The following is a 25,222-nucleotide window of genomic DNA, read 5'->3' on the forward strand; positions in this document are numbered from 1 at the left end:
GCAGCAGCTGCAGCGGAGCGGCCGCGACAGCGACAGCACCGCGACAGCTCCGGAACAGCCCCGGAACAGCTCCGCACAACACCGCAGCGCTCACTGCACTGCACTGCACTGCACTGCACTGCACGGCCCCGCAGATACACCGGTAAGGGATGAGAGGGGTCGGGATGGAGGGATGGGGATGGGATGGGGATGAGGCGGAGGATGCGATGGGGGATGCGGTGCCATGGGACGCTGCACAAAACGCGTGGTACCAACCAGAGCGCACAGCGTGCGCCCCTCAGCGCAGCCTGGCGAGGGTGGCTCTGCCCTGGCAAGGCTCTGCTCTGCCCTAGGGCACCGCGGGTTCAGGGTGGGCGCGTTTTCCCGAAGCAAACTTTCGGCAAAAAGCCTCGATCCCCATTAAAGCACAGCCGGGGGTCGGCGGGGAGCTCAGGGAGCCGGGACAGCTCTGCCACCACAGCAGCAGGATTTAACTCGCGTCCCTCTCTCTTCCCTTCCAGAACTGACATCTGAACCCGCTGCTGTAAAACAGAAATGGAAACCATGCAGGAGCTCATCCCCTTCGCCAAAGAAATGCTCAGCCAGAAGCCCAACAGGAAAATGGTCAAGCTGTACATGCTGGGCAGCGTGCTGGCCTTCTTTGGAGTGGTCATCGGGCTGGTGGAGACCGTGTGCAGCCCCTTCAGCTCCCAGGGCAGCCTAGAGGAGGAGGAGGAGGACAAGAACAAGCCCTCAGCATCTCGGGAGCAGCGGCAGCCGCAGACACAGCAGGGTTTGGTGCTGGACAAGGGCAAGGCTCCGCCGGCGCTGCACAGGGCTCTGGTGACCCGGCACCACGCGTCCTAAGGCGGCAGCGCTCACAGACTGCGCCCGCAGCGCGGCTCCAGCGCCCGGAGAGGCTCGGCTGAAGGAGACTGCACGTATGAGACTCGCCACAAGGGAAGGGTTATATTTGCTGCTGTGCAGCAGTGGGAAGAAATACCTTTTGTTGGTATAAACCTGTGCACGACGCACAGCATGGTTTCTTATTTTTCTTACGGACGCATTTTACACCGTTTTGCAAGATCAATAAATATTTTCTATGGTACCAGTGCTCTCTCTTGCTGCATTTATTTTCAAAGGCTCCTCGTGCTGATTTGCCAAGTTTTGCTCACACCTCTGGCTGCTTTTGCGGAGCAGGGGGACCCAGGGGACAGTGGAGGAGGGGCTGTCCCCTCCCCATAAACCCCAGTGAGGCTGCTCTGGGTCTGTCCTGTCTGTCACTCTGGCAGGGGAGGAGGTGGCACTTGTGTCACACGGGTGCCGCATGCCCCGAGCTGGCGGTGGGGTCGTGCTTCAGGGGTTATCAGGGTTCAGTGGCACAGATTTGTCTCTGTCACGGCCATGTGTGCACAGAACTGGTTTAAAATAAATCAAAACCCCATTCTTGCCCTGGCACTCCTCCCGCAGGCTCCAGCTGCTGCACAGCTAAAAATCTTAAGAACAAAACCAAAACTCTCCTGCCTTTCCTGGGATCTTTCCCAAAGGCACCACAGACACCTGATTGTGCAGAGCAATATTGGCTGCCAGTGTCACCGGGTGTCACACATGGAAAAAACCGGAGATGGCACAGCCAGGCTGGAGGGTGTGGAAACTGTTCCAGGCTTCAGGCTCCACTCAGAGCGCTGCCAGGACCATTAGAGGACTTTCACCTATTTAAAAAATGTTCTGGGGCTTAGCAAGAGCCTGTTGCATTTAGGACTTTGTCATGTCAGTCAAATAAAGTTTCCAGCCAGCCACAGCTGAGTGATCCTGACCACACTTCAGAGGGGAGGGCAGGCAAACAGGCCCTGCCAGTGCTGAGCAGGGCAGAAATTCCTCTTTATCTGCCCAAAAGCATACCCACAGGGCAGGGGGAGTAGCAGGACACACACCTTGCACAGAAACTGGGAGATGCACCAGCAGTGTGCCACTCTCCAGCTAAAAGCAAAACAATTGAGCCAAAGACTGGATCATGGAAAATGAAAAACCCCTGCCAGACCTCAGAGTCACAGCCCATCCAGGGCAGCTGGGAACTGCTCATCACCCCTCTTGCTCCTCTCTATATCCCGGGTGTTTCATCCTGCCCAGGAAAGGGGTTTGGAAAGGGAGGAGAGGGAGCCCCTGAGCCCCGAGGGAGGCTCCAGGTGAGCCCCCAGGTGAGTTCCCCATCACTCCTGGGTGCAGAGCCCAGGTGTCCCTGCCCTGCTGCCCACACCTCCTCCTCCCAGTGTGCCAGCCCCGCTGTTATGAGCTTAAAGCAAAGAGGGTTGTGAGCAGTCAAAATAGCTGCTGCTAAGACAGCTCAGGGGATTAGACAGCTAAAGCCCAGCCCAGCAGCCACCCTGGGCACCTGCAGAGGACGAGCTCCTGCCCTGCCGGCTCTGCTGGGCACCAGACCTGGGGCCACTCACCCTGCCAGGCCAGGGCACTGCAGGGGCTGGAGGCATCCCTGGCTCCCTGCACAGGGGGGAATTAGACCAGTATTAATCCCTGATTTTACCACAACGACCCCATAAAGTCTTGTTTAAGCCCCACGATAAATTCAGTGTGCACGAGGCTTGGTGACCCCTTTGACTCCACTGCCACAGTGACCAGTGACAGAGTGGCCCAATGCAGTGAAAGGCTTCAGCAAAACCTTCTCATCTTTAAACCCCAGCACAGCCAAGAGCATCCCCAGAGCCCCTGGAGAAATGCAAAGACAAAGTTTAATCACAAACCCTGGGACAGAGCAGAGATGGGATAAGGCACAGACAGGACCTGAGCATTTAAGGCTGAGTTAAACCCAGATCCTGAGGGACAAACTCCTGGGGAGAGCCCCAGGGCTGAGTCACATTGCTGGCTTTACATCAGGTTGATTTCTATTGTTCTCAGAATATCTGGTTGATTCCAACCTGTAAACGTGACACTCTCCTGGTACATTAAATCCTCAGGAAAAATGCAGCTGGCACAAAATGTGGTGAGTCTTTGTCTGTACCCATCTTTTCAAAGGTCTGGTTTCAGCCTGGAGCTGAAATCCACTCAGAGCAGCAGCCCTCTCCTCACAGCTCAAAGGCAGGAGCTGAATGTTTTCAGAGTCCTCACTCTATTTGCAGTGTGGACATTGAATATTCCAGGGGCTGCCAGGCTAAATTTAGGGGTGCAGATAATATCAGCCTCAGCCACCCAGCTCCAAGGGCACTGGGGACATGGACAGCAGCCAAGGCTCAGCAGCCACAGCTCCAACAATGAAATTTCAAGGCAGCAATTCCCAATTTGGTCACATCGAAAAAAAAAAAAAAAAAAAGCATAAATTTAGGGCTTGGAAATGACTTAAACATCCCCAGTATTTTCACTAAACCAGCAGTGTGCAGAAATGTGATGTCAAACGAAACCAGACCCATCCTACAATCCTCTCATCCCCCGTGGGACTGGGAGGGCATTTCCAGTGGTGTAGCTGTGACACCAATGGGGTTCTGCTGTACAAGTAGAAAAACAGAACTGAGGGCAGCCCTTTATATGTGATGGCCCTGCCTGTAAAGAGAGGAATTAGAGCTGTGTTCATGGCAAAGGGCACTGGGACAGCTGGGTAGGAAAAATAATATCTTAATGTCTGTGAGATAAAGGAAAGCAAGAGGGGAAAGGGAAAAAAAAAAAGTAAAAGGAAAATCCTCTACATCTGACCACGATTTGACAATGGTTTGAAAAAAGGCAAATATCACTCCAAAAAGGAGGAAAAAAAAGCAGCAGTATCCAAATTCCTGCCGAGTGTTTTTGAGCCTTGGAGCTGCCTGCAGGGACCTGCCCGAGCCTCAGCCTGCCCTGAACGCTCTCCCTGCAGGGGCTCTCCCGGCTCCCCCCTCCCCTTGGCTGCCAGGACGAGTTTCCTGCCCAGGTTTGGAGAAACCCCCGTGGGCAGAGCGGGCAGGGGAGCAGGAGCATCCCTTGGGAAGCACAAACACACAGGACAGGGGAGGGAGCTGAGCAGGGAATGCATCCAGGGCCACCCCAGTGAACTCTCAGGGGCTCCAGGAGCTGGGCACAGCTCTGGGCTCTGCCCCACCAAGGTCTGGAGCAGCCAGGATCAGAAAAACCTTCCCTGTCAGCCCTCCCCTCCCCCAGGAAAAGTTAAAAACAAGTTCTGGAGTCACACACAGGAAAACAAAGCCAGGAAAAGCCGTGAGTGGGAGTGAGGAGAGCAGCACCCTGGCAGGGATGGGAGGCTGGGAGCAAACCCTGCACTGAAACTGCTTATACAGGAAAACCAGGCTCAGTTCTGTCCGAAATATCCCATATTTCAATCCTTTATTATCAGCTACTGCAAAACTCCAACCCCACAATTCTCACCAGTGCTGGCTCTGGGATCCCCCAGAGCCTCCAGCCCCACATCCCTGGTGCCACCACGGAGCCGAGACCACAATTCCTTCCTGTCCCACGTGCAGATAGTGACAAAGGTTGGTGATTATTGCTTCACTAATGCCTGTCATAAACTAAAATAGCTCGAAAAGAGCCTCTCTGGTGGCGGCTGCAGACAAGATCCCAGCTGAGATATGTTAATTACTTCATTTTCCTTCCTTTGCCATAGCCAAGGAATGAAATGGTTGCCCCACGATCACAACCCAAGTTCCAGGCAAGGCAGGAAAAGCAGAGTGGCTGCCCTGCTGTTATCGGACCCAGTGTGGGCTGAGTGCTTCTTATCAGAGGGAAAGTTGAGCCTGGAGTAGAAAGGCAGAAAAAGAAAAAAACCTCATCCATAAAGCAGCAGCGAGGCCAGAGAGCAACTGCCCTACTAGGCACAAAACTCAATTAAAGCACTTGTATTTTACAGATAAAATATGAGGGGGAAAATCCATTAAACAATTCTGGTTCTGTTAGAGAGAGCCAGGCAGAGTGCTGTGCCCCCCGAAATCAGAGCCCTGCAAACACAGCTTTTGTCCCAGCAGAGAGGGCTGAGGCTCTGGCAGAGCAGCTCCAGGAGCTCCCACAGCATTTCCCCACCTCTGGTACTGCAGGATGGAGATCCCAGAGCCCAAAGCTGGGATAACTTTATCCCTATGGCACAGGATCCACGGCTGCTGCTGAGGCTCGGGGAGCTACAGGATGTTCTGTGGGGTTCCTCAAGATTATATTCATTTAAAAGTCAGAACAAAACTCTTGGAAACCCCAAAGGAGGAACCACAGCTGCAAGGTCACTGATTTCTCTGCAGAAAACACAGCCAGTCTTTCCCTGAAAACCTCCCTGTGCTCCCTGGGGCTGAGGTGGCTGCACCCCACAGATGGGTCCAGCTCCCTCACCAGCTCACAGACAAAAAAAAGCAGATTAAAAACTCAGCCCTGCCTCAGCCCTGCCCTCCTGGGGCTGTTTGGGGTGCAATGTTGAGTCCCTGCTGCCAGCACTCAGTGGCAGGAGCTGCTTTGGGGCACGGAGCAGCCACACCCTGGGAGCTCAGGACCAGCTGTGGGTGTCCCCCCTGCCACAGCTGGGTCACATCCATGCCCAGGGCCTGCAGGAATAAAGGACAATGTTTAACCACCTGCACTGGGCTCCCTCTGATGTTCTCCAAGTGAAACTTGATGCTGCTCAGCAAAGACACACCTCTTCCAGGGTGTTGTGCAAAATTCTGCATTTTAATGTAGGACAGGAAATATGAAAAGAGCCGGGCAGGACCCAAACAGCCCCGCTGGCCAGGCCGAGCAGCAGGGAGCAAAGCAAGGGCTTTGCTTGGCTCATCCATCCGCCCAGCCGTGATTTTCCAGGCCTTTGGAAGCTGCAGCTCCGTCGCTCACAGGTTTCTAAAGGGTCACTTTGCTGCTTCCCTCAGCTCTGCAGAGGGGTTTTTGTTCCTTCCTTCTCTCTCATGCTGTGTTTCCTGACTCCACAGTGGGATGGGTCGGTTGCAAAAGATTCTCATTCCCTTTCTGGGATTGGTTTTGGCCTTCTGGTTCTATTCTGCGAGGGACACTTTCAAACCGGGTAAGTATCCAAAGCGAATCTGACTTTAAGGAAAAAACGACGAAAAGCCACATTTGGGTGTTTTGCATAGAAACTGGCCAGAGCTCGGACCAAGGCACGGCCGAGCCTTTGTGTGGTGGCAGATACTGGAAAGTTTCTTTAACAAAGACTTAAAATCAAAGTGAACAAAGACTGTGCAGAGAAACCTCCTGAGGGAGCAGGTGAGGCAGGGGGCGAGAGGGAGAGGGCACTGAGCACTCCATTTTCCTGCGTGCAGGAAAAGTTTATAAACAGGGCTTGTAAGTGCTGCAGTTTAAGTTTGGAGCACTCAGCGGATTGTTTTTGTTACAGAATAGTTGAGGCGTTATTAAATTGTGCCCTGGTTGGTGGAAAAATCTGCTGGAAGAGTCCAGCGCTGTCCCTGTGTCACTGCATTCCTCGGGGAGCTGCAGCAGCTCCACAGCTTTTTCCATGGCATGGGAGAGCCCTGTGCTGCACTCGCAGGCTCGCTTACCTGCCAATTAACGGCCGATTCTCAAGGGCACTAAGTGATTTTGGTTTTTTTTAGTTTTAAGATTTGTTCTATCAGCATTTGGCTAACTGGAATGCCTGTGTCACAGAGATGCTGCGGGGGAAGAGGGTGATCGTGACGGGAGCCAGCACGGGCATCGGGGAGCAGATGGCATATCACCTGGCACGGATGGGCTCCCACATCCTCGTCACGGCACGCACCGAGGCCAAGCTGCAGAACGTAAATGGCAACCTGGGCACTCTCACATGGCCACGGCAGGGCTCACAGACACGGGAGGGAACCTCCCATCACAGCCAAGGAGCATCCACAGCACAGGTCCCACCTGGGCACGGGGACAGTCACAGGTCCCACCTGGGCACGGGGACAGTCACAGGTCCCACCTGGGCACGGGGACAGTCACAGGTCCCACCTGGGCACGGGGACAGCCCCCTCCACGCCCTTGCAGCTCCTGCACACACAGAATCCCCTGGGCACACACAGAATCCCCTGGGCACACACGGAAATGCCCTGGGCACGCACAGCACCTTGCACTCCATGTCCCCGTGCCTGAGCTGAGCACACATCCCCACTCAGCCTCATTCCATGCACTGCTCGCAGGCTCCTGCTCCCCTGCAGCAGTTGCAGCTCAGCCTGCACACGCACACAGCCAGACCGCCTCGGGTAACACGCTCACACAAGCAATCGTTTCCAGGCTCCCTTTGAAGCTCACGAAGCTCCAAACACACTCCCCAAACCCCAAAGCGCTGGTTTAAGGTGGGGACACATCTCGGGGAGCTCAAACACCCACTCAGAAGCGCCAGGGGCAGGGAGGGGAGGCGCTGACCCCGCTGTCGTGCAGGTGGTGCAGCGGTGCCTGGAGCTGGGAGCAGCCTCGGCGCGCTTTGTCAGCGGCACCATGGAGGACACAGCCTTCGCCCAGCACGTGGTGAGGGAGGCACAGACCTCGCTGGGTACGTCTGCAACCTGCCCCGCACAGTGCCTGGCCATGCCTTTTGCCACGTGCAAAAAAAAAATTGGGAGATGCGGGACGAGACGGGAAAAATTCTCCCCTAATTCTGCCCTTTGCAGCCCTGCTCCTCTGGCTGCATTGCTGCCTCTCAAACTGAACTGCGCTCTCGATTTCAGCTCTGAGCCTCCCGACATCCTCTGGCAGTAGCACAACCCTGGATTTCATCAGTGCCGGGGTCTGAAGGATCCGGCAGCCCCGGCCACTGCAGCCAGGGGTCACGGCTCAGAAATGCACCAGCCCAGCTCCGTGTGGAGCACTGCCTCCCCCTCCCCGGCCCACAGATAATTCAGGGGTGACATCCCTTGGGCCGTGGCATTTGAGTTTTGAACTAAAAAAAAAATATATATATATATCACAGCAAAATATTTACTGGCCACCATCCAGGCTGTATCCCTGCTCCGGAGATAACAAGCCACAGCTCTGACCCAAAAACCTGATTTCCTTGCATTACACTTACTCTGCTCCCAGAAAATGTTGTTTTGCTGGTTGCAGCCCTCTTCCCTCCAGCATTAATACCCTTTTTTTTTTCTTGCAGGAGGCCTTGACATGCTGATTCTTAACCACGTCGGTGCATCCTACTTTGGCTTTTTTGATGGGGACGTGGAGCACGTCCGAAAGCTCCTGGAAATCAATTTCCTCAGCTACGTGGCCATGACCACGTCAGCCCTGCCCATGCTGAAGGAGAGTGAGGGCAGCATTGTGGTGGTTTCATCCATGGCAGGTGAGGGGGCAGCGCCACCAGGCTGGTGACGTGGGGCTCGCTCAAAAGGGATTGTCAGGAACAGCACACAGAGACACCAGGCATCCTCCAGGAGCCACAAACACTAAAACCCCACCAAAACCAGCCCCAACGCCCAAATCCAGATGGGTTTGGGATTAAACCCCAGAGCTGCTATGCTGGCCAGTGTTCTGCTGATCAGCTCAGGGCCCACGGACAAGAGTTTGAACTTTGCTCCATCTCTCCCCTCTGAGGGTTTTGTGCTTCCTGTGGATTGCCCATGCCCAGAGCAGAGATGTGAGCCATGGCTTTGGCCTTAAGAGCTGGAAGCCAACAAGAATATTTGTAAGGATGCTGTTCAGGTGCCAGGATGACCTTTCCCTGACTGCAAACTCCCTTTGGGTAAAATGTCTCTGATGAAAGGCAAAAGAGAGGCTCAGGCAGAGCAGCCTCGTGTGCTAACACAGAACTTCACTCTGTGTCCAGGTAAAGTCGGGTTTCCCTTTACCGTCCCCTACTCTGCGACTAAGTTTGCCCTGGATGGATTTTTCAGCTCCCTGAGGCAGGAATTCACCATTCAGAACATTAATGTTTCCATCACGCTCTGCATCCTCGGCTTCATCGACACCGGTAAGAGCAGCGCTGTTCTATCCCTGCTGAGCATCCCCACCCTACTCCTCCTCCTGCCCTCCGCCCCTCAGCCTTCACCTCTGCTGCAGCATCTCTGGGGGATCCCCCCTCTCTGCCACCAAAAAAACATCTTCTAAAGTCATTCACTTCCCCGTGCCACGTGAAACCGGGCACCGCTCACAGGCTGGCACAGCCCAACACTGCCTGGGGTCCCTGCTCTCCCCGCATCCCCCAGAGATAGCCACATCCCCCGGGGGTGGGGTCCTCACTCTCCCCGCACCCCCCGGGAGTGGGATCCTCCCTGGCCCCGCATCCCCCGGCGTTCCCCGCTCTCCCCGGGGGTCCCGGCGCTGACCCCCGCCCAGAGCGCGCAGTGCGCGCTGCCGCGGAGGTGCTGCAGGAGCGGCCGGCGCCGCGGGACGAGTGCGCTCTGGAGATCCTCAAGGGCGCAGCGCTGCGCCGGAGGGAGCTCTACTACCGCTACAGCTCCACGCGGCTGCCGCTGCTGCTGCGGGACTGCGCCGCCGAGCTCCTGGATTACCTGGTGCGGAGCCGCTACCGCCTGCCCGCGCCCCCCGGCGCCCCCCGCCCGCCGCACTGAGCCGGGAGCGGCCCCGGGCACCCCCGGGCATCGCCTCCGCCCGTGCCCGGCATCGCCTCCGCCCGCTCCGTGATGCGCTGGCGGCACCCGCAGGGACACAGCGGGGCCAGCAGAGCCGGCTCCGTGCCCTGCTCGCCACCGCCTGGCCGAGGAACCGGCTGATTATTAATTGTTAAATAAAGTGTAGTAACCCGACAGGGGTTTTGTCGCATTTCTCAGCTGTTTATGGGCACCGCCAGAGATCCAAGGGCAGCCACAGCTGCTCTGGGCACCCTGTGCCAGCCCTGCCCACCCTCACAGTGAACAATTCCTTCTTAATTTCTGTTCTTACTCCAGGACCATCTACACAAGCCAGCACACACAGAGTGGGCTCTGCCCTTTAAACTTTCAGAAAAATCATTCTCAAACCCATTCACATCTGCCCAGCAGACACCGCTCAGCATCACAATCCTGGGAAAGCTGAAGATCTTTCCTATTCCTCCACTTTGCTCTTTTACTGCTTTTTGCACCCCCTGGATTCCTCAACAGTGATATTTTTTAGGGGTGAGAGCCCCCCAACAACCTGCCAGTATTATAGCCATGGTGATATCCCAGAGGATAAACCAGAATCATCAGTAATGTTTGGAAAATGGAACATTTGTCAGCTCTGTTCTCTCCAGGTATTTCTATGAACCTGTACAGCAGAGTGTGCTAAGCAGTTAACCTTGGAAGGGAAGAGCTGCTCCTGGTTTAGACGTGGACTGGGGAGAGGGGGATGTGCACTCATCCCAGTGCCCCCTCTGAGGGGACACTGCTGTCCCAGCCCCCAGGGCAGCCACCAAACCATGCACTGCACCCACTGCTCTGTGGAGCTGGAAGCTGCTCAGTGCCTCCCCTTCAGCACTCTCAAAAAGCAACCCTGGCACTCCTGGCAGGCCAAGGGTGCAAAGGGACAGCCTAAAGTCCAAAGCCACACGCTTCATTAGGTTAATGTTTGCTAAATCACCGGCAGGGCAAAGAAAAGGGCCAAGAGATACCAGCAAACTCATGTGAGATAAGAACCAGCTCAAAACTTCCCAGCCCCATTTGCAAGCTCCAGCCACCTTCACCTCCCCGTGGGGCTCATCTCGTTCCTGCCTGGACCTGTACTAAGGAAGGGATGGGATTGCTCCTGAAGATTTTCATCCCTTTGTTGGGAGCAGCACTGGCCTTTTATTTTTATTCAGCACCTGAGAACTTCAATGAAGGTAAGTCCTGGGACAAAAAGACTTTACAAGCACAGAGGGGCAGAGTGTGCCATGCACAGGAACCTGGAAGGGCCTGTCAGGGTCAGAGCTGGAGGGCTGGGAGGGCAGACGGGTCCCAGGAAAGGGATCAGAGCACAGGGACAACTCATGGAATTACACTGGGACACAGTGTCTGACCTCTGTAAATGACTTATTCAGGAAACAAGTCGTTTTCCTACTCTAAACATTTAATCCTTTTCTTGATCAACTCTCACTGCTCTCTGGCCAGGCTGGGTGCAGAGCTCAAGCCTCACACAGGCTCCCCACCAAACTGGGATCAGGGCCCAGGCTCCAGGGGGGGTCTGACGAGGCTGGCAGGGTCAGAGAGGAGCAGCAGGGACAGAGAGGAGCAGCAGGGACGTGCAGAGGGACGGCGAGGGCTGTGCCCACCCTGAGCTCTGCCCCCTCCTCTGCAGAGATGCTCCGGGGCAAGAGGGTGATCGTGACAGGAGCCAGCAGCGGCATCGGGGAGCAGATGGCATATCACCTGGCACGGATGGAGGCGCACCTGCTGCTCACAGCACGGACAGAGGCCAAGCTGCAGAAAGTAAATGTTGAGCAGGGCACGCTGGGCTGGATGTGGGGATTCACCCCAGCCCGGGCACGCTGGTACCCTCCAGGTGCAGCCCAGGGCTTCCCCAGCACCAGCCCTACGTGGCCCAGGATGGGAAGAGCCTGGGACGGGGGTTCCATGCAGGGGAGCCCATCCAAGCCCGTTCTGTCCCCAGGTCGTGGAGCGATGCCTGGAGCTCGGAGCTGCCTCCGCCCGCTACATCAGCGGCTCCATGGACAGCCCCAGCCTGCCCGAGCAGGTGGTCAGGGAGGCTGAGAACACCTGGGGTAGGTGCTGCGGGTCCCTCCCCACCCCACAGCCTCCCGGAGGCTGCCTGGTTTGCAGGGGAAGGTGGCCAAGTGGCAAACGTGCTGTGCCCCCAGGTGGCCTGGACATGCTCATCCTGAACCACATCGGCCAGAGCGGCTTCACCTACTTCACTGGGGACGTGGGGCACGTCCGAAAACTCATGGAGACCAACTTTGTGAGCTACGTGGCCCTGGCCACGGCTGCCCTGCCCATGCTGAAGGAGAGCAAGGGCAGCATCGTGGTGGTTTCATCCGTTGCAGGTGAGCTCACAGGGGCCCTGCCCACAGCCCACCAGGCATCCCTGCTGGGACCCTTCAAAAGACACAGTCAGGACCACAGGCAAGAGCTGGGACTCAGGGTCAGCACCTGATTTAGATCTTTGGTGCACAGTTCAAACCCTGTGGGAAATTTCTGTTTTGTCCTGTCAGTGTTCTTGGCACCCTGTGCTCACCTTCACACGTGGCAGTGCAGGTGATTTCACAGGCATGGCACGTATTGAACACACATTTGCAATACCTGGGCATCTCTGCAGGGATACAAGAGCAGTGCCAGCTGCACTGGAAGGCACTCTGTGCCATATGTTACATTTTAAACATTCCTGCCTGTATCTATTTCTCTCAAGCATTCATGACCATTTATTCCAACACCCTAAACCCCAATGCTGCAGCTCCTGGCAGGGCAAGAGGAAGGGAGAGCTGGTGCCTGCCCAGCACCTGAACATTGTGTCTGTGCTCCAGGTAAGATTGCTGGCCCTTTTACTGCTCCCTACTCCGCAACCAAGTTCGCCTTAGATGGATTTTTCAGCTCCTTGAGGCAGGAACTCATCATAGACAAGGTCAACGTTTCCATCACCCTCTGCATCCTGGGCTACATCAACACAGGTAAGCTCAGCCTACTCCAGGCACAGCCAAGCTGAGCCCACCACCCACTGCCTGGTCCCAGCCTGCTCAGCCACTGCTGCTGGAGCCTCCTCTGCAGTGTCTGCACCGCTGGAAACAGGACCCCAGCTCTAAAAAAGCGTGGTCTGGAGCCTTTGGCTCTGCCACCCTCACAGTGAGCTCAGGGAGGTCCTGGGGCCACTCAAGAGGAGGAAAGGGGGCAGAGGAAATCTTATAATTGTTACTGCCACAGTTCTAAGCCCTGTTAAACAGGTCCAATCCCCAGAGCTGGTGGGGTTGAGGATGCCCCAGACACTCTGAGCGAGCTGTGCCCCCACCTGACACGTCCCTGTCCCCCTTCAGAGAGCGCCGTGCGTGCCGTGTCCCACGTCATCCCCGAGACACCGGCCCCCAAGGAGGAGTGTGCCCTGGAGATCATCCGGGCAGGATTCCTGCGCCACAGGGAGCTGCACTACCCTGCCAGGACCGTGAGCACCATGCTCCTCATCCGCAGCTTCGCCCCGGAGCTCCTCGACTCCATCGTCCGCAGCAGCTACCGCCTGGAAAACGTCCAGAGGACGTAGTGCAGAGCTCTGTGGGACACCTGGGGCCCAGCAGGATGGATCTGGGTGGTCACCCAGCTGCTTGGGTGTCCCTTTGCACCACTGGGACATCCCTGTGCTGGCACAGGACACTCCAGGAGTCTGTAACGCAGCACAGAAATGTCCTTTTTAGTAATGGACTCTTGTAAAGGGCTTTCTCCAGCCGGGAGGCACTTTGGAGAAGTCCTGCAGCAGCATCTGCTGCCAGTGTCCTGCTCACTCTGCAGAAATTGTTCCCTCTGGAAAGCCACTGAGGCAGCTGAGCTGAGCCCCGGCCCAGAACCAGGGCTTGGGCCAAGCAGCACAAACCACCCAAAGCCACGAGAGTCTCTGGATCTGGAGATTTTCTGTCACACATCCCTTCCATGCTGCTCTTTGTGAAAATAAATCCCATGTTACTTTGAGATCTTTGCTTTTCCGGGTGTTCCTTCTCCACGTGCACAAGCAGGGAGCCCTTATCAGTGCCCAGCACCCTTATCAGTGCCCAGCTGGCCAAACCGACCTCCTCCCGATTTGCATTAACGAAGCTTTCACTTCTCTAAAGACCTTAATGAATTTCTGCCATTCCTGACCTCTCCTCAGCTGCCAAAAACACACTTTTTTTTTCCCCCTTTCCAATCTGCAAGAAGCTTTAAAATAATAGCATTACTGTACTTCCCTAAGTCTGGATTTCTCAAAGCCGCTCGGGGAAACTCCATCCCCGAGTGCCACAAGCAGTTCCATGAGCCAGCACCCAACCTGAGTCACGGGCCAGCACGGGGAGATGTCCCAAAAGATGAGTGCTGGCTGTGCCTGGGGCCAGGCTGGCCACTCGGGGCTCCCAAGATAAGCCCGACCCCGCCGTGAGCCGGGCCGGGAGCGCACACAGGAACCGGGGCTCGGCCGCAGCTGCAACGTTTCCTGTTTGACAGAGAGAGAAAAGACAGCGAGAGCCAAGATGAGCTGGTTGGCATGAGGAGGGCAGCTGGGGCGTGTTCCTGCCCGCTGACACCCGGCTCAGCACGGCTCTCCAGGGGCAGGACAGGACCCTGGCACCAGGTAAGTGCTGGAGCACCCACAGCACCGGGCTGGTGGGACTGGAGGGCAGCAGAGGATAAAAAGCAGCACCAGGCACCTTTTTCCTCTTTTCTCACCCCACCTTCAGCCTATACAACTTGCACCGGGAAACTGTAACGTGAACCAGCAAGAAAGACAAATTTATTTTTTTCCTAGTTTCCCTTGAAGCAAGAAGTGTAACAGCTTGGAAAGCAAAGATAGAGGACATGTTTAATTAGAGAGGGTAATTTGGGGTAACAGAAGGAGGAAATAGAGCATTAGCTCGTCAAGAAAGCTTCAAGGGTTTGCTCAGCCTGGGGTGAGTAATGGATGGTGTTCCTTTAAGCTTTATTCTGCTTTTTGGTGCATTTTTTGGTGAACTGAGGCTTTTACAGCCCTGGGACAGGCTGGGCAAGCCAGAGGCAGCACAGGTGGGAGAGGCTGAGCTTTTCTTGATGGGAGGAGAAGGATGAGTGGAGACTGAGCAGGACACACAACTGGGCCTTTTCTAAAATGGAGCAAAATGAGTTGAAAAACGCTCAGAATTTGGAGTGGTGTCCTGGCTGGGGCTTGTGGGCACCTTCCCTACCCAAGAGCTGACCACCCCAAAAACACTGCTCACCTTCAAAGGAGACCCCTACAGTAAAAGACAGCACCAGGAATGAGCTTGGAGCACCCCACAGCTACCACAAGGAGATTAGAAAGAATTACCGAGCAGATTTGAACACAAACTAAAAAGCACGGCACTATTCTACACGTGAACGGCACTCCAGCAGCACTGCCCCATACCCCACAGCCATGAAATGCTGGAAATGGTTGATTTTCTGTGTTCTGCCCCTGTTCACAGGGTAGAGGTCCCCAGGGGACGAGGCCACCATGCCCAGCAGGGCACGGGCACGGTGGCGCCCGGGCGAGAGCTACGAGGAGCGGAGCGAGAGGAGGCAGGAGGCCAGGGAGGGGATGTGCCACAGGAACAATGTCACCTCCTGCCGCCAGCCAGCCCGGCCAGCCCCGCGGTCACCGCACAGCCCCCGCCAAAGGGAGTTCCTCAGGAGGAGGAACCTGCCCGGGGAGACCCTGCTGGGACAGGAGCCCGAGGCACAAAGCCCTCCGAGCATCGTGCTCCAGGTAACGCCTGCCCTGCAGCACAGCCCAGAGCTCAGCCTGCTCCAGCCACCCCTGGAGCATCAGCATCCGGGTCAAAACATCACCAAAATGCAGATTGTACGGACAAAAGTGGGTATTTCCCCACGAACTGTGCAGTCAGGCGTGGGGACACACTCACCTCCCTGCTCCTCTCCTGTTTGCCGAGCCCTCAACCACATGGAGATTTTTCTGCCATTTCTCCAAGTACAACTCCACCTTTTTGCTGCCAGGCTGCAGTTTTGCACTTACACAAATTATTTTTGCCCGAGATAAGTGAGCTCCATCCACCTGGCTTCTCTCCATCACCTGTGCTGTGAGCAGGACGGGTGGAGGAGGCAGGAGATGCCCTGGCACTCGTTATCCACCCTGTGCCACACAGGAGCCCAGAGGGCTCCCTGCCTTCAAGGACAGCTTTGGAAAGTGCAAAACACCCCAGGCAGAGCCAAACAGGTCTCCTTGTAAATGTATTTCTGTGTAAAATTCCCTGGTGCACCTTGGGGAGGGTCACAAAGCTGAGTGAGCTGAGCACGAGGTGACGACGCAAACCCACCCTGGAGCTCCCTGAACAAAGCTCTGGAGCTGCTGCAGCCAAAGCAGCAGATCCCTGGGGATTTCCGGGCTCCTCGGCATCTCCTCACGCAGTCTCTCCCCGCAGGTACAGCCCCTGTCCCCAGCCTGCCCTGAGGAGACACTGACTCCAGCTGCCCTCTCGTTCCAGCACCCCAGGAGCTGCCCCACGTCCCCCCCTGCTCAGCCCCTCAGCAGCCCCCGGGGACGAGGGGACTCTGTCAACACCCAAGGTAGGCGAGGGATGCTCGGATCTCCCAGCACAATATTCCCTGCCCACCTTCCCATCTCCACGGAGCTGTTTGGGATCGGCTGGCAGCTCCCCACGCTGCATCCCCACTCCTGTGTTTTCCCAGCCCAGTGTGAGTTTGCCCTGCAGACCGCGGGAACTGGGAATCTTTTTCCTGGGGAAGGACAAAGCAGCAGTGCTGCTGTCCCAGGATCAGCCAGGGCAGTGACTCCACTCAGGATCATTTCCACGCTGCTTCTCTGTCCACCAGAGCTGCTCATTTCTCTGCCTCCTGTGCCCAGTGAGCCGGCCCTGCACACCAAACTGGGAACAATGGGAGCCATCTGGGAGACGAACACCCTCCTGGAAGAGCATCCACAGCCCGCGGGCATCATTCACACCCTCTCACTTTGCTCCCACAGGAACGCAGACCCTCCCAAAGCCCGGCTCAGCAGTGAGAGACTCGAGCCAGCAGACAGAGTAAGCAAAGCAGCTCCTGCCCCTCCCTGGGGATTCCCACAGCTCCCCAAGCCCAAAGTGCTCCCCCTGCAAAGGTTTCTGCACACAACTCACAGCTCAGCTTGGGAGGGGATGTCCAGCCTGAAGACCCTCCCATAACACATTTTGTTTTTCGTTTCAGCTGGGGAATTGCAGTTTTAAATAAGGTAAGCAAAGCACAGGTAATGACCAGCCTGACACTCCCGAATGTTAAACCGCTGTGGAAATATTTCCACTTCTCTGGAAAAACTAACCCAATGGACCCCAGCAGGCTCTCCTTCTCCACCCAAATATAGGCTGTTAATGCATTCCTATTTAAAAATATTTAGATTTTTGTAGCAAGTTCATGACATGTTTATAAACTGAAACAATCCTATTTTTAAACATTTGCCCTTTCCCTTTCAGGAAATGGTGCAGCTCTCCAACTACCTGAAGGTAGGTACCAAACAGAGCTCAGCACCCACTGCGTGGTTTTCATCAAGAAGAATAATTTTTAAATTAGTATTAATATTGCTAAATGAAGGGGTGCTAAAAGCCCAACGTTAACATGGCCAAAAAAGCCAACAGACCCCAAAGGGCTGGGGGGCTCTGGGCTGTTCCCCCCAGCTCTGACCGTGTCCCCCTTGCCCACAGGAGGCCCTGCACCGTGAGCTGCTGCTCAAGCAGAAGATGGTGATTTTACAGGAGCTTTTGTCCACTCTGCTCGAGGCATCAGAGAAATCCTGGCAGGTACCAGAGAGCTGCAGAACCCTCCTCACCTCCCCCTGGCTGCTCTGCTTAGGGAGGGTGGGACAAGCTCTGCAGAAAAGGGGGAACTTGGCCTGAAATTTTCCCTTTTGTGCTCAAAGAGATTCTTGCAAAATGCACGTTGCTTTCAGATCAAGTCTAAAATTCTCTATTCCTCTGTAAGGTTTGGGGGGTTTTTTATAGTTTGCCTTTCCCACTGTTTCTTAAAAAAAAAAAAAAAGCCAACAGCAGTGAGTGGGGAAGAAATACCAGGGTTATCCTCCCTTTCAGGGATGTATTCTGGGCCCCAGCACCAAGGCTGTTGGTGCTGAATCATGGCCTGACATCAAACTGTCTCCCCACAGCCCAAAAATAATCCTCTGCACACCCTGAGACAGGGCCTTTCTTTTCTTCTGTGAGGATGCAAAATTAAGTCGATACATTTTATGCAATATATGAGGCTTTCTTATAGGATCATTAAATCAAATAATTCATGCCATTGTGGCATTAAAAAGTGGTTTGAAAGTTCTGTTGGAGCAGAGAAGCAAGGGATTGGTTGAGGGGGTACAAAAACTCGTGTTAGACATCCTGTGGTCAGAAACTTCCGCCTTTGCTCGCTCCTTCAATATAACGTGAGCAGGAAAAAACACTCAGCCACACTCACAGGAAGTGGCCAGAAAACCTCAGATGACAAAACAGGTGGGTGCTCCTCGCTGCTCCTGCTGCAGGAGAGACTTTGCTGCTGCCTCCTGCACGCTGCTCTTCACCAGCCTAAAAACCCCTCGGTTCTGGAGCCAACAGGCAGATGCTGCTGCTTGGAGGGGATTCCGCAAGGCAGGTGGGGCTGGGGGCTTCTCCAGGGGGTGCTGGCAAAGGGAGGGACGGGTGGAGCTTTCCCATAACGCTGTGCCATGGAAAGGGAGGGCCGGCTGCCCCTTTCCAGCCTCAGGTGAGATGCCAAATGTTTGCTGTAGCAGATTTTCAACCCTTTCTAACAGCCTGAGTTTCAAAGACGAGCTGTAAGTACCTGTGAATGATGTGGCAGTAACTCTTGGAATGGTCAGAGTCATTTTTGAGGTGCTGTTCATGTGTGGTTGTGGCTTGATGGGGCAAGTGAAGCTCTGCAGGAGGATGGGGGTGTCAGACTGCAGGGACAAATAATTTGGTTCCTTCCCCCTCCCACAATTTCATTTTGAGGTCAGAGAGACCTTCCTACCCCAGGTGTGTGCCTTGAATCCCCCAGCAGCTGTGAAACTTGCTTAGCTGATTCCAAAATGCTGCCAGTGAAGGATGATGCTCAGTGAGTCTCTGTTGTGATTAACGCCCCTTCCAACCCAAAGCCTTCCCTGATTTCTGCTCCAAAGCACAGAAAGGGCCCGATTGCCTCGTACATGGCACAGCCACATCTGTGCACAGCACAGGACCTGTGCAGGAGGAAAGCCAGGCAGAATATTGCACATCTAAAATTGCTTTTCAAAATTCCACCTACTTACTAAGAGCTTTTAGTTCTTTGCACCAACAAGTGAACTGGGAAGATTTAGTCTTTGGGATTGTAAACATGTTTCTGTGCAAATTTAAACAGTGCTGAGACACCAGGGAGTCTGGTTTTGCTCGGGTCTGTCAGCTATTCCTGTAACATCAAGGAGTTTCTTTTCAGAGTCGTGACTTCAAACAGCAGTGGGCAGGGAGGATATTGGTGGTGGAAAAAACAGCCTACGTGAACTCTTTGCTAGAAATGTTATCTGAATTTGCATGCAGTCTGCTTCCACAAAGCCTGAGCAGCCTGACTAACACCGAGAGGAGATGATGATAATGAGGAAAATGAATCATCACCGGTGCCCTCCATCCCCCTGCCCAACTGCAGATGTTGCAACACAGACCCAACCTATTTTCCAAGGAAAGCAGCGAGACAAGACCGTTCCAGCAGCTGGAGGCAGGGAGGGAGCACAAGCAGAGAACGGGGATGCTCGTGGGGACAGGCAGCAGCTGCATTTCTGCCAAAGCCAGCCAGAACAGCCCCAAATCCCCTCGCTCCTAACTTGTCATGTCAGTGCCAGCACCTGCACTCAGTAACCAGAGAAACTGCCTCAGGACAGGTTTTCAATCCATCAAAGTTTTACTTCCCCCATATCCCATTTATTGTGAGGCTGGGAAGGTTGACTTGAGCCCCCAGCACTGAAGAGACTGATCTGATTACAGAAGAAGGGAGAAAAACAAATCAAAACCCAACCCAAGAAAACATTGGGGGCACATTGTGCAGTTCATTTCCCATCTCACTCCAATTGCTTTTCCCCCAGGGTCAGCTGAATGAAGACAAACTGAGGTGTAAACTACGGGTGCTGGAAAATCAGCTGCAGGCCTGCACCCAGGTAATGCTTGATTCACTGACAAACCGGGGAGGAAAGGCAGGAAAACAAAAACCAAGCCTTGTAAGTGGGTCGGGTCTCAGTTTCTACATCAATCTGATTAGATACCTATCCAAAAAGGACTTCTGCTCTTTGCTGAAGCAATGCTTCACAGCACATTAGCAGTAGCACTTACACACTCTGGGTTTCCTAATACTCAGGTTTAGCAAGGTCAGGAATCTGACAGACAAGCACTTCAAGCTCTCTTTCTTTAAAGAGTTACTCAAAGGAGTGTGTGAAGAAGATCCTGATTGAGATGGAGGACCAGAAGCAGACCTATGAGCAGAAGGCAAAAGAGGCTCTTCAGAAGATGCTGGAGGACAAACTCCAAACAGAGCAGCAGCTGCAAAACTCTCAGGTGAGCAACATGTCTTACACCTGGCTTGGCTTTCATTTAGTCCAACTGTGACAAAGAACACCCACGTGTCAGGGAAAGGTGATGACAGGCATTACCATTAGCAGCAAAGATTAAAAAGTACGAAGTTTTAGCTACTCAGCAAAGCCCAAAGCAGCTTTAATGCAATCTGTGCTCACTGCACATTAAGTTAGAGACAGCTCACAGCCAGGGAAACGTACTCGGGCTTGTCAGCCTGAATTGCAATGCCTTCCCCCTCCCCATTCCCTGCTCTGCAGGCACCAACAGACACCAGGGCACGAGGTCTCCTGAGCTGTGTTTTCTGGACTTGCTCATTTATGTGAAAACAGATTTTCCCCTAGAGGACGCAAATTGCTTTGACCCACAGGATAACTGGTATTTACAGAAAAACAAGTGAGTTTTATCCCAGGTAGCACCAGGCTACAAGCTGCTGGCAGCACAGGAATGTGTTCCAGAGGGAACAGTGGCCATATGGGCTCTGTCCATCAGATGGCATCAGCCCCACACGGGTTTCTGCGTGCTGAGGGAGCCAGCACTGCCCAGCTGGTGTCACCCAGGGCAGGCTGGCACCTGGGGCACTCACTCCTGGGTCCCCACTCTCCTCTCCAGAGAAGCCTGGCAGAGACACGAGAGGACCTCGACTTCTGGAAAGAGCACGATGCCACACTCAAAGCCGAACTGAGCAGGGTGACCACAGCACACACCGAGCTCAAAAACAGCTTCCAGATTTTACAGAGTGACCTCCAGGTACGGCAGTGCCCTGCAGGAGCAGCTTCCTCTGGAATGTGCGATTTGGCTGGTGCTGGGCTGCCCCAAATCTGGCAGTGTCCAAGGCCAGGTTGGAGCAGCCTGGGTCGGTGGAAAATGGTGTGGGGACAGGATGAGATGAGCTCTGATGTCTTGCCAAGTTGAACCAGCCCGTGCCTCTGTCCCCTGTGTCTCCCTCGTCCCCCCTGTCCCCCCCGTGTCCCCGCAGCGGGCGGAAGCGCAGAACGAGCGGCTGAGCCGGGAGCTGCAGGAGCTGCGGGACGAGCGCTCGGAGCTGCTGCACACAGCCAGCGCCCTGCGCAGCGACAACGACCGCCAGGCCAGCCTCATCCGCCACATCCAAGGTACCCGGGGACACGGGCAGGGCTGTGCCCCCCAAAAACGCGGCAGGGACAAGGGAAACGCTCCTAAAGCCGCGGGGCTCAGAGCTCACAGCTCAACTCGCCACAAAAGTTTCTGATTGTGAAGTTCTCCAAAAGTTGTTCCTGTCTAGATTGAAGAGTTCAGAGAGGTGGCTTTGCTAGAGGAAAGGATGTAATGGGAGGGATGAAAGGAAATAAAAATCTAAGCTGTGTCCTCAGCTTGAATCACCCTTCGCAGACCACGGAACACAGCACTGCAGCCCCGGGGGCCGGCTGGGATGGGCTTACAGAGGAGCTGAGCATGTCCTAAAGCTCAGCTCAGATACCGCCATGGAAACTCACACACGTTATTTTAAATGCACACACGCCTATTTTAAAGCATAATTAAGGAAGAGAAAGTGCAGTTCTAATCTCATAGCAGGTCTTGCATGAACAGCTTTAAAATAAGCCATAAATTACTTGATCACAAGGCACGAGAGAAAAAGCTGCCAAAAAAAAAGAAAGGGCAATAAACAGCTAAAAATCACATCCCTTCAGAGAAGAAAGTCAGGGCAGCCAATGTCTGCTCCACTCTACACATGTGGAGAACAGAAAAGTAGCACCCTTGCATAAAGACACACAGATTTACACCAACCTTGATTCCCTTCTATCCTTATTTCAGATAAATTACAAAAAGAACAAGAGCAGAAGGTAACGCTGGAGGAAACAATCAGCCATTTACAGAGTAAGTAACACAGAAGCACAAAGTTAGAAAACTCCTTTAGTGCTGAAGACAATAATGCTGCTTTTTATGTTCCCAGACTTGATCCACAACCAGAACAACCAAAGGAAGAGCCAGGAGGTGACGGTGCAAAGGAAAGGTCAGCAAACTTTGTAACCCCCACGTAGCACTCCCTGGACACAGGAACACTAACCCTGACTCTAGGAAAAGTCTGCAGTGGTTTAGAATGAAGGGTTATTTTAGAGCTACACAGAATGAGTTGTTTTGCTAGCTAACATTAAAATATAAATGTATTTAATGATGGCAAACACTTGAAAAAAATAAATGGATTTCACTGCAAATTCTACTTCAGCGGCTATGCCATATTTTTTCCAAACAAAACACATTCCAATTTCTAATTGCAATTACAGCTGTATTTGACAAAGAGAAAGTAATGAAAAAGGCATTTTAACTCTCCCTCCCCTTCATTTCTGGCAACTGCTTAGAAATATTGCTCTCAAGATGATGAAGTTGTAGCTACAGCAGAGACAGGCCTGTGATAACAAACTCAGCTCCTGTGTCTTCTGCTTTGTGCACAGCACACAAATATTATCCTTAAACTGTGCTGAGTAAACAAGAGCTGAAGCCAGCCCAGAGCCTGGAGCTGTTTCTCATCAGAAGCCTGACTGTTTTCTAGACCAGGTTTTCACCACACAGACCCCACCTCTCACTCCTGCCAAGGAGAAACAAAACGCTCTGTTAGAGCACCCCGAGGAGGAGGAGGGAACAGAAAGTCTGCAGGATGAGATGCAGAGAAGGACATCCCAGCTCACAGCAAAGGAGAACGAGGTGAGGAAGTCACTCAGTGCTGGTTCTGCTCCAGCAGAAACCCCACACACCAAAACTCCTGCAGGTAACCCAGGCCTGGTGTCTCCTGTAAGGATTACCTGCCCTCATTTTTTATCCTGATATCACTCTTACCTAAAGACATATTTGATCCTGACTCTTACCTAAAGTCCCAATGAAGCAGCTGCACACAAGGACAGGGCTGCAGGAGCAGAACTCTCCCTGTACAAACCCACTGCTGCTCCCACAGACAGGAGAGCCTCTGCAGCCCCACAGGGAAAAGATAAAACCACACTTACAGAACCATGCCCTGAGCACAAAGGAAGGAGAAGAGGAAAAGAAAGTGCTTGCAGTAATAACAACAATAAAAATAACAAGAAGGGTCTGTTAACAGGAGCAATGCCAGTACAACTGGGCTGCAAAAAAATCCAACCAAGCAAAGCTTTACAGCCTTTTACACACACCCTAACATCTAACCAGCCTTCTGCCAAACAACAACCCTTCAATTCTTATAGCAGTATTCAGCCAGCAAGGATTTATTAAAAAGGACGCATTAAAAAAAATAAAAATATAACTTACTGTAGCAGAATGGAGAGCCACAGAGGAGAAGACCGTGTCACACTAACCCACAGAGCTGAGGGCACCATCAGGAAGCACCCAGCAGCTCCTGGGAGGGATTTATAAAGCACAACCACAGCAAGAGGGAACAGCTGGGGAGGACAAGACACCCAGGTGCCCCCACTTGGGCTCCTGGAGCCTCTGGGCCAGGCAGCTCCTTCACAGCTGCTGCCAATGTTCTGCCCATCAGAATGTCAGGGAGAACTCACTCCACGTGTGTGGTCAGGAAAAGGGGCCAGCCCTGAGTTTTGGGGTTGTACAACACAACCAAGGCACCTGTTCCATGTGTCCCATCTCTCAGAGGGTAAAATGGACTGTCAGGAATTGCTGTCAGGATCATTGAAATGCAGAAGGAATTTCAGATTGAGGGGCAAACCCTGACAGGAGTCTGCATTCCACATCTTCTGACCTGCACACTCCTGTGGTCGTACAACTCAATTTCTCCTTTCCCCTGTGCTGTGATTGTTGGCAGCAGAGGCAGGCGGGTGTGGGATGGTGGCAGGGAGGTGTGGGATGGTGGCAGGGGGGTGTGGGATGGTGGCAGGCGGGTGTGGGATGGTGGCAGGCGGGTGTGGGATGGTGGCAGGCAGGTATGGGATGGTGGCAGGCGGGCACTGCCCCAGCACCCTGCTGCAGTAACCCGAGCTGTGCTCTGTCTCTGCAGGTACCCCAGGACACTCGGGCAGCAGAGCTGGGCAGTGCCCTGCTGTGGGTGCAGCCGCTGCAGCAGCCTGGCCACCCTGGGTGGGTACAGACCCCAGGGGTCCCCTCCTGCTAAGGATCCCCCTCCTTGCTGTGCTTGCAGTGCTCGGAGCTGCGCTCGGAGCTGGAGGCGCTGAGCGAGGAGTACCAGTCCTGCCTGACCCGGCTGCGCCAGTGCCGCGCCGAGCTCAACCGCTCCCAGGGCAGCCAGGCACAGGTGGGAGCTCAGCCTGGCACACAGCCCCGCTCTGTGCCGTGCACAGGGAGGAATGGCGTGTTTGCCAGGGCTGAGGTGAGAAGTGCCTTCCCCCAGCACGCTCCCACTAACACAAGCCTCTCCTGGCAGAGACAGCGCGGTCCCTGGATCCCTCTCCTGGTGGCAGTGGCAGCAGTGGCCATCGCCGCCTTCCTGGCGACTTACAGGCTGTGAAGGAGCTCCTCGGTGACTGACTTCACTGCAGGAACTGACCTCTGCTTCCCCAAAACCCGACCTCACCTTCTGCTGTTCTGTATGTACACACTGGGTTCGTATCCTGAGCTGGTCTCACTCCAGACAAGTCCCAGTGACCACGGGGACTCGGCTGCTGTGGTTCCTCTGTTCCTGCTGGAGCCTGCACTGCCCAGACCCCAAGGCATGGGGGACAAAGCCCCTCTGGCTCCGCTGCCGTGGCTGGCACAGGGAGAGAGGGACAGGGCATCCTGTGCCATGGGCATCCAGCCTGCCCGAGCTCCATGACCCTCAAGTTCTCCTCCTGTATTTATTGCTTCCCTAAATGGGAGGAACTCGATCCTGGGCCATCCCTACTCTTACCTGATAAAGAAACCCAGCTCAGGGGGGCTCCAGCACAGTCCCCTCGTGTGTCCTGAGCAATTCTCCCACCTCACACCCACCAGGCCCTGCTCGATCCCACTCCTCCAGCCCCTCTTGTGGCCGAGCATCCCCACAGCCACACCTGCTTCCCTTTCACTGCCAGCCCCACAGGAATCCATCAGAGACAGGGCTTTAAAGTCCCTTTTGCAGCTGCACCGTGCAGGTTTTACAGCAGCACTTGCCCCCCATTCATGTACAGGCTCAGACACCACACAGGCCATGACACCACCTCCCACGGGAAGGAAATAAACCTGAAATACACATGCAATATACACGTTGTAAATACACATGTAACTTACATTAAACTTCACTAATTCAAAGCACTG

General features: G+C 54.3%; 4 protein-coding genes across 7 annotated transcripts; all 4 read left to right on the forward strand.

Annotated features, from left to right (window-relative positions):
* Nucleotides 1–1,087, forward strand: G0S2 (G0/G1 switch 2). Its single transcript, XM_014892358.2, has 2 exons — nt 1–142; nt 501–1,087. Exon 2 carries the CDS (start codon nt 535–537, stop codon nt 844–846), a length of 312 nt encoding a protein of 103 aa, XP_014747844.2. The 5' UTR covers nt 1–142; nt 501–534; the 3' UTR covers nt 847–1,087.
* A 4,574-nt stretch (nt 1,088–5,661) lies between these two features.
* LOC106863027 (11-beta-hydroxysteroid dehydrogenase 1-like) lies at nt 5,662–9,440 on the forward strand. The gene is made up of 7 exons (XM_014892333.2): nt 5,662–5,786; nt 5,880–5,971; nt 6,571–6,701; nt 7,321–7,432; nt 8,027–8,212; nt 8,696–8,839; nt 9,205–9,440. The coding sequence occupies exons 2-7, from the start codon at nt 5,884–5,886 to the stop codon at nt 9,438–9,440; spliced, it is 897 nt and encodes a 298-aa protein (XP_014747819.1). The 5' UTR covers nt 5,662–5,786; nt 5,880–5,883.
* A 973-nt stretch (nt 9,441–10,413) lies between these two features.
* LOC106863037 (11-beta-hydroxysteroid dehydrogenase 1-like) lies at nt 10,414–13,451 on the forward strand. The gene is made up of 6 exons (XM_014892349.2): nt 10,414–10,666; nt 11,122–11,252; nt 11,434–11,545; nt 11,642–11,827; nt 12,305–12,448; nt 12,809–13,451. The coding sequence occupies exons 1-6, from the start codon at nt 10,579–10,581 to the stop codon at nt 13,027–13,029; spliced, it is 882 nt and encodes a 293-aa protein (XP_014747835.2). The 5' UTR covers nt 10,414–10,578; the 3' UTR covers nt 13,030–13,451.
* Nucleotides 13,452–13,589: 138 nt separating this feature from the next.
* TRAF3IP3 (TRAF3 interacting protein 3) lies at nt 13,590–25,216 on the forward strand. Of its 4 annotated transcripts, XM_014892348.2 has the most exons (16): nt 13,593–14,085; nt 14,930–15,210; nt 15,884–16,028; nt 16,447–16,504; nt 16,665–16,689; nt 16,928–16,957; nt 17,156–17,251; nt 19,546–19,617; nt 19,871–20,011; nt 20,639–20,776; nt 21,006–21,141; nt 21,821–21,883; nt 21,960–22,019; nt 22,557–22,708; nt 24,129–24,242; nt 24,372–25,216. In XM_014892348.2, the coding sequence occupies exons 2-16, from the start codon at nt 14,959–14,961 to the stop codon at nt 24,453–24,455; spliced, it is 1,566 nt and encodes a 521-aa protein (XP_014747834.2). In that variant the 5' UTR covers nt 13,593–14,085; nt 14,930–14,958; the 3' UTR covers nt 24,456–25,216. The 4 variants fall into 4 exon arrangements, with proteins under 4 accessions (XP_088036341.1, XP_088036343.1, XP_088036342.1 ...); XM_088180215.1 differs by lacking the exons at nt 24,129–24,242; nt 24,372–25,216 and adding an exon at nt 23,988–24,111 and having other exon boundaries at nt 13,590–14,085; XM_088180217.1 differs by lacking the exons at nt 24,129–24,242; nt 24,372–25,216 and adding an exon at nt 23,988–24,111 and having other exon boundaries at nt 13,591–14,085; nt 22,562–22,708.
* Nucleotides 25,217–25,222: the final 6 nt, after the last annotated feature.

This window comes from Sturnus vulgaris, chromosome 29 (genome assembly GCF_052056855.1).
Source record: "Sturnus vulgaris isolate bStuVul1 chromosome 29, bStuVul1.hap1, whole genome shotgun sequence".
NCBI lineage: Eukaryota > Metazoa > Chordata > Aves > Passeriformes > Sturnidae > Sturnus > Sturnus vulgaris.

What these genes read in the sequence shown, in the direction of transcription:
- G0S2 (XM_014892358.2), top strand. Translation starts at nt 535, where the DNA reads ATGGAAACCATGCAGGAGCTCATCCCCTTCGCCAAAGAAATGCTCAGC.
- LOC106863027 (XM_014892333.2), top strand. Translation starts at nt 5,884, where the DNA reads ATGGGTCGGTTGCAAAAGATTCTCATTCCCTTTCTGGGATTGGTTTTG. An exon ending in CCGAGGCCAAGCTGCAGAAC is followed by an intron (nt 6,702 to 7,320) that starts GTAAATGGCAAC and finishes GCTGTCGTGCAG; the next exon opens with GTGGTGCAGCGGTGCCTGGA. An exon ending in GGAGGCACAGACCTCGCTGG is followed by an intron (nt 7,433 to 8,026) that starts GTACGTCTGCAA and finishes TTTTTCTTGCAG; the next exon opens with GAGGCCTTGACATGCTGATT.
- LOC106863037 (XM_014892349.2), top strand. Translation starts at nt 10,579, where the DNA reads ATGGGATTGCTCCTGAAGATTTTCATCCCTTTGTTGGGAGCAGCACTG. An exon ending in ACCTGAGAACTTCAATGAAG is followed by an intron (nt 10,667 to 11,121) that starts GTAAGTCCTGGG and finishes CCTCCTCTGCAG; the next exon opens with AGATGCTCCGGGGCAAGAGG. An exon ending in GGTGGTTTCATCCGTTGCAG is followed by an intron (nt 11,828 to 12,304) that starts GTGAGCTCACAG and finishes TCTGTGCTCCAG; the next exon opens with GTAAGATTGCTGGCCCTTTT.
- TRAF3IP3 (XM_014892348.2), top strand. Translation starts at nt 14,959, where the DNA reads ATGCCCAGCAGGGCACGGGCACGGTGGCGCCCGGGCGAGAGCTACGAG. An exon ending in GACTCGAGCCAGCAGACAGA is followed by an intron (nt 16,505 to 16,664) that starts GTAAGCAAAGCA and finishes TTTTCGTTTCAG; the next exon opens with CTGGGGAATTGCAGTTTTAA. An exon ending in AACAATCAGCCATTTACAGA is followed by an intron (nt 21,884 to 21,959) that starts GTAAGTAACACA and finishes TTATGTTCCCAG; the next exon opens with ACTTGATCCACAACCAGAAC.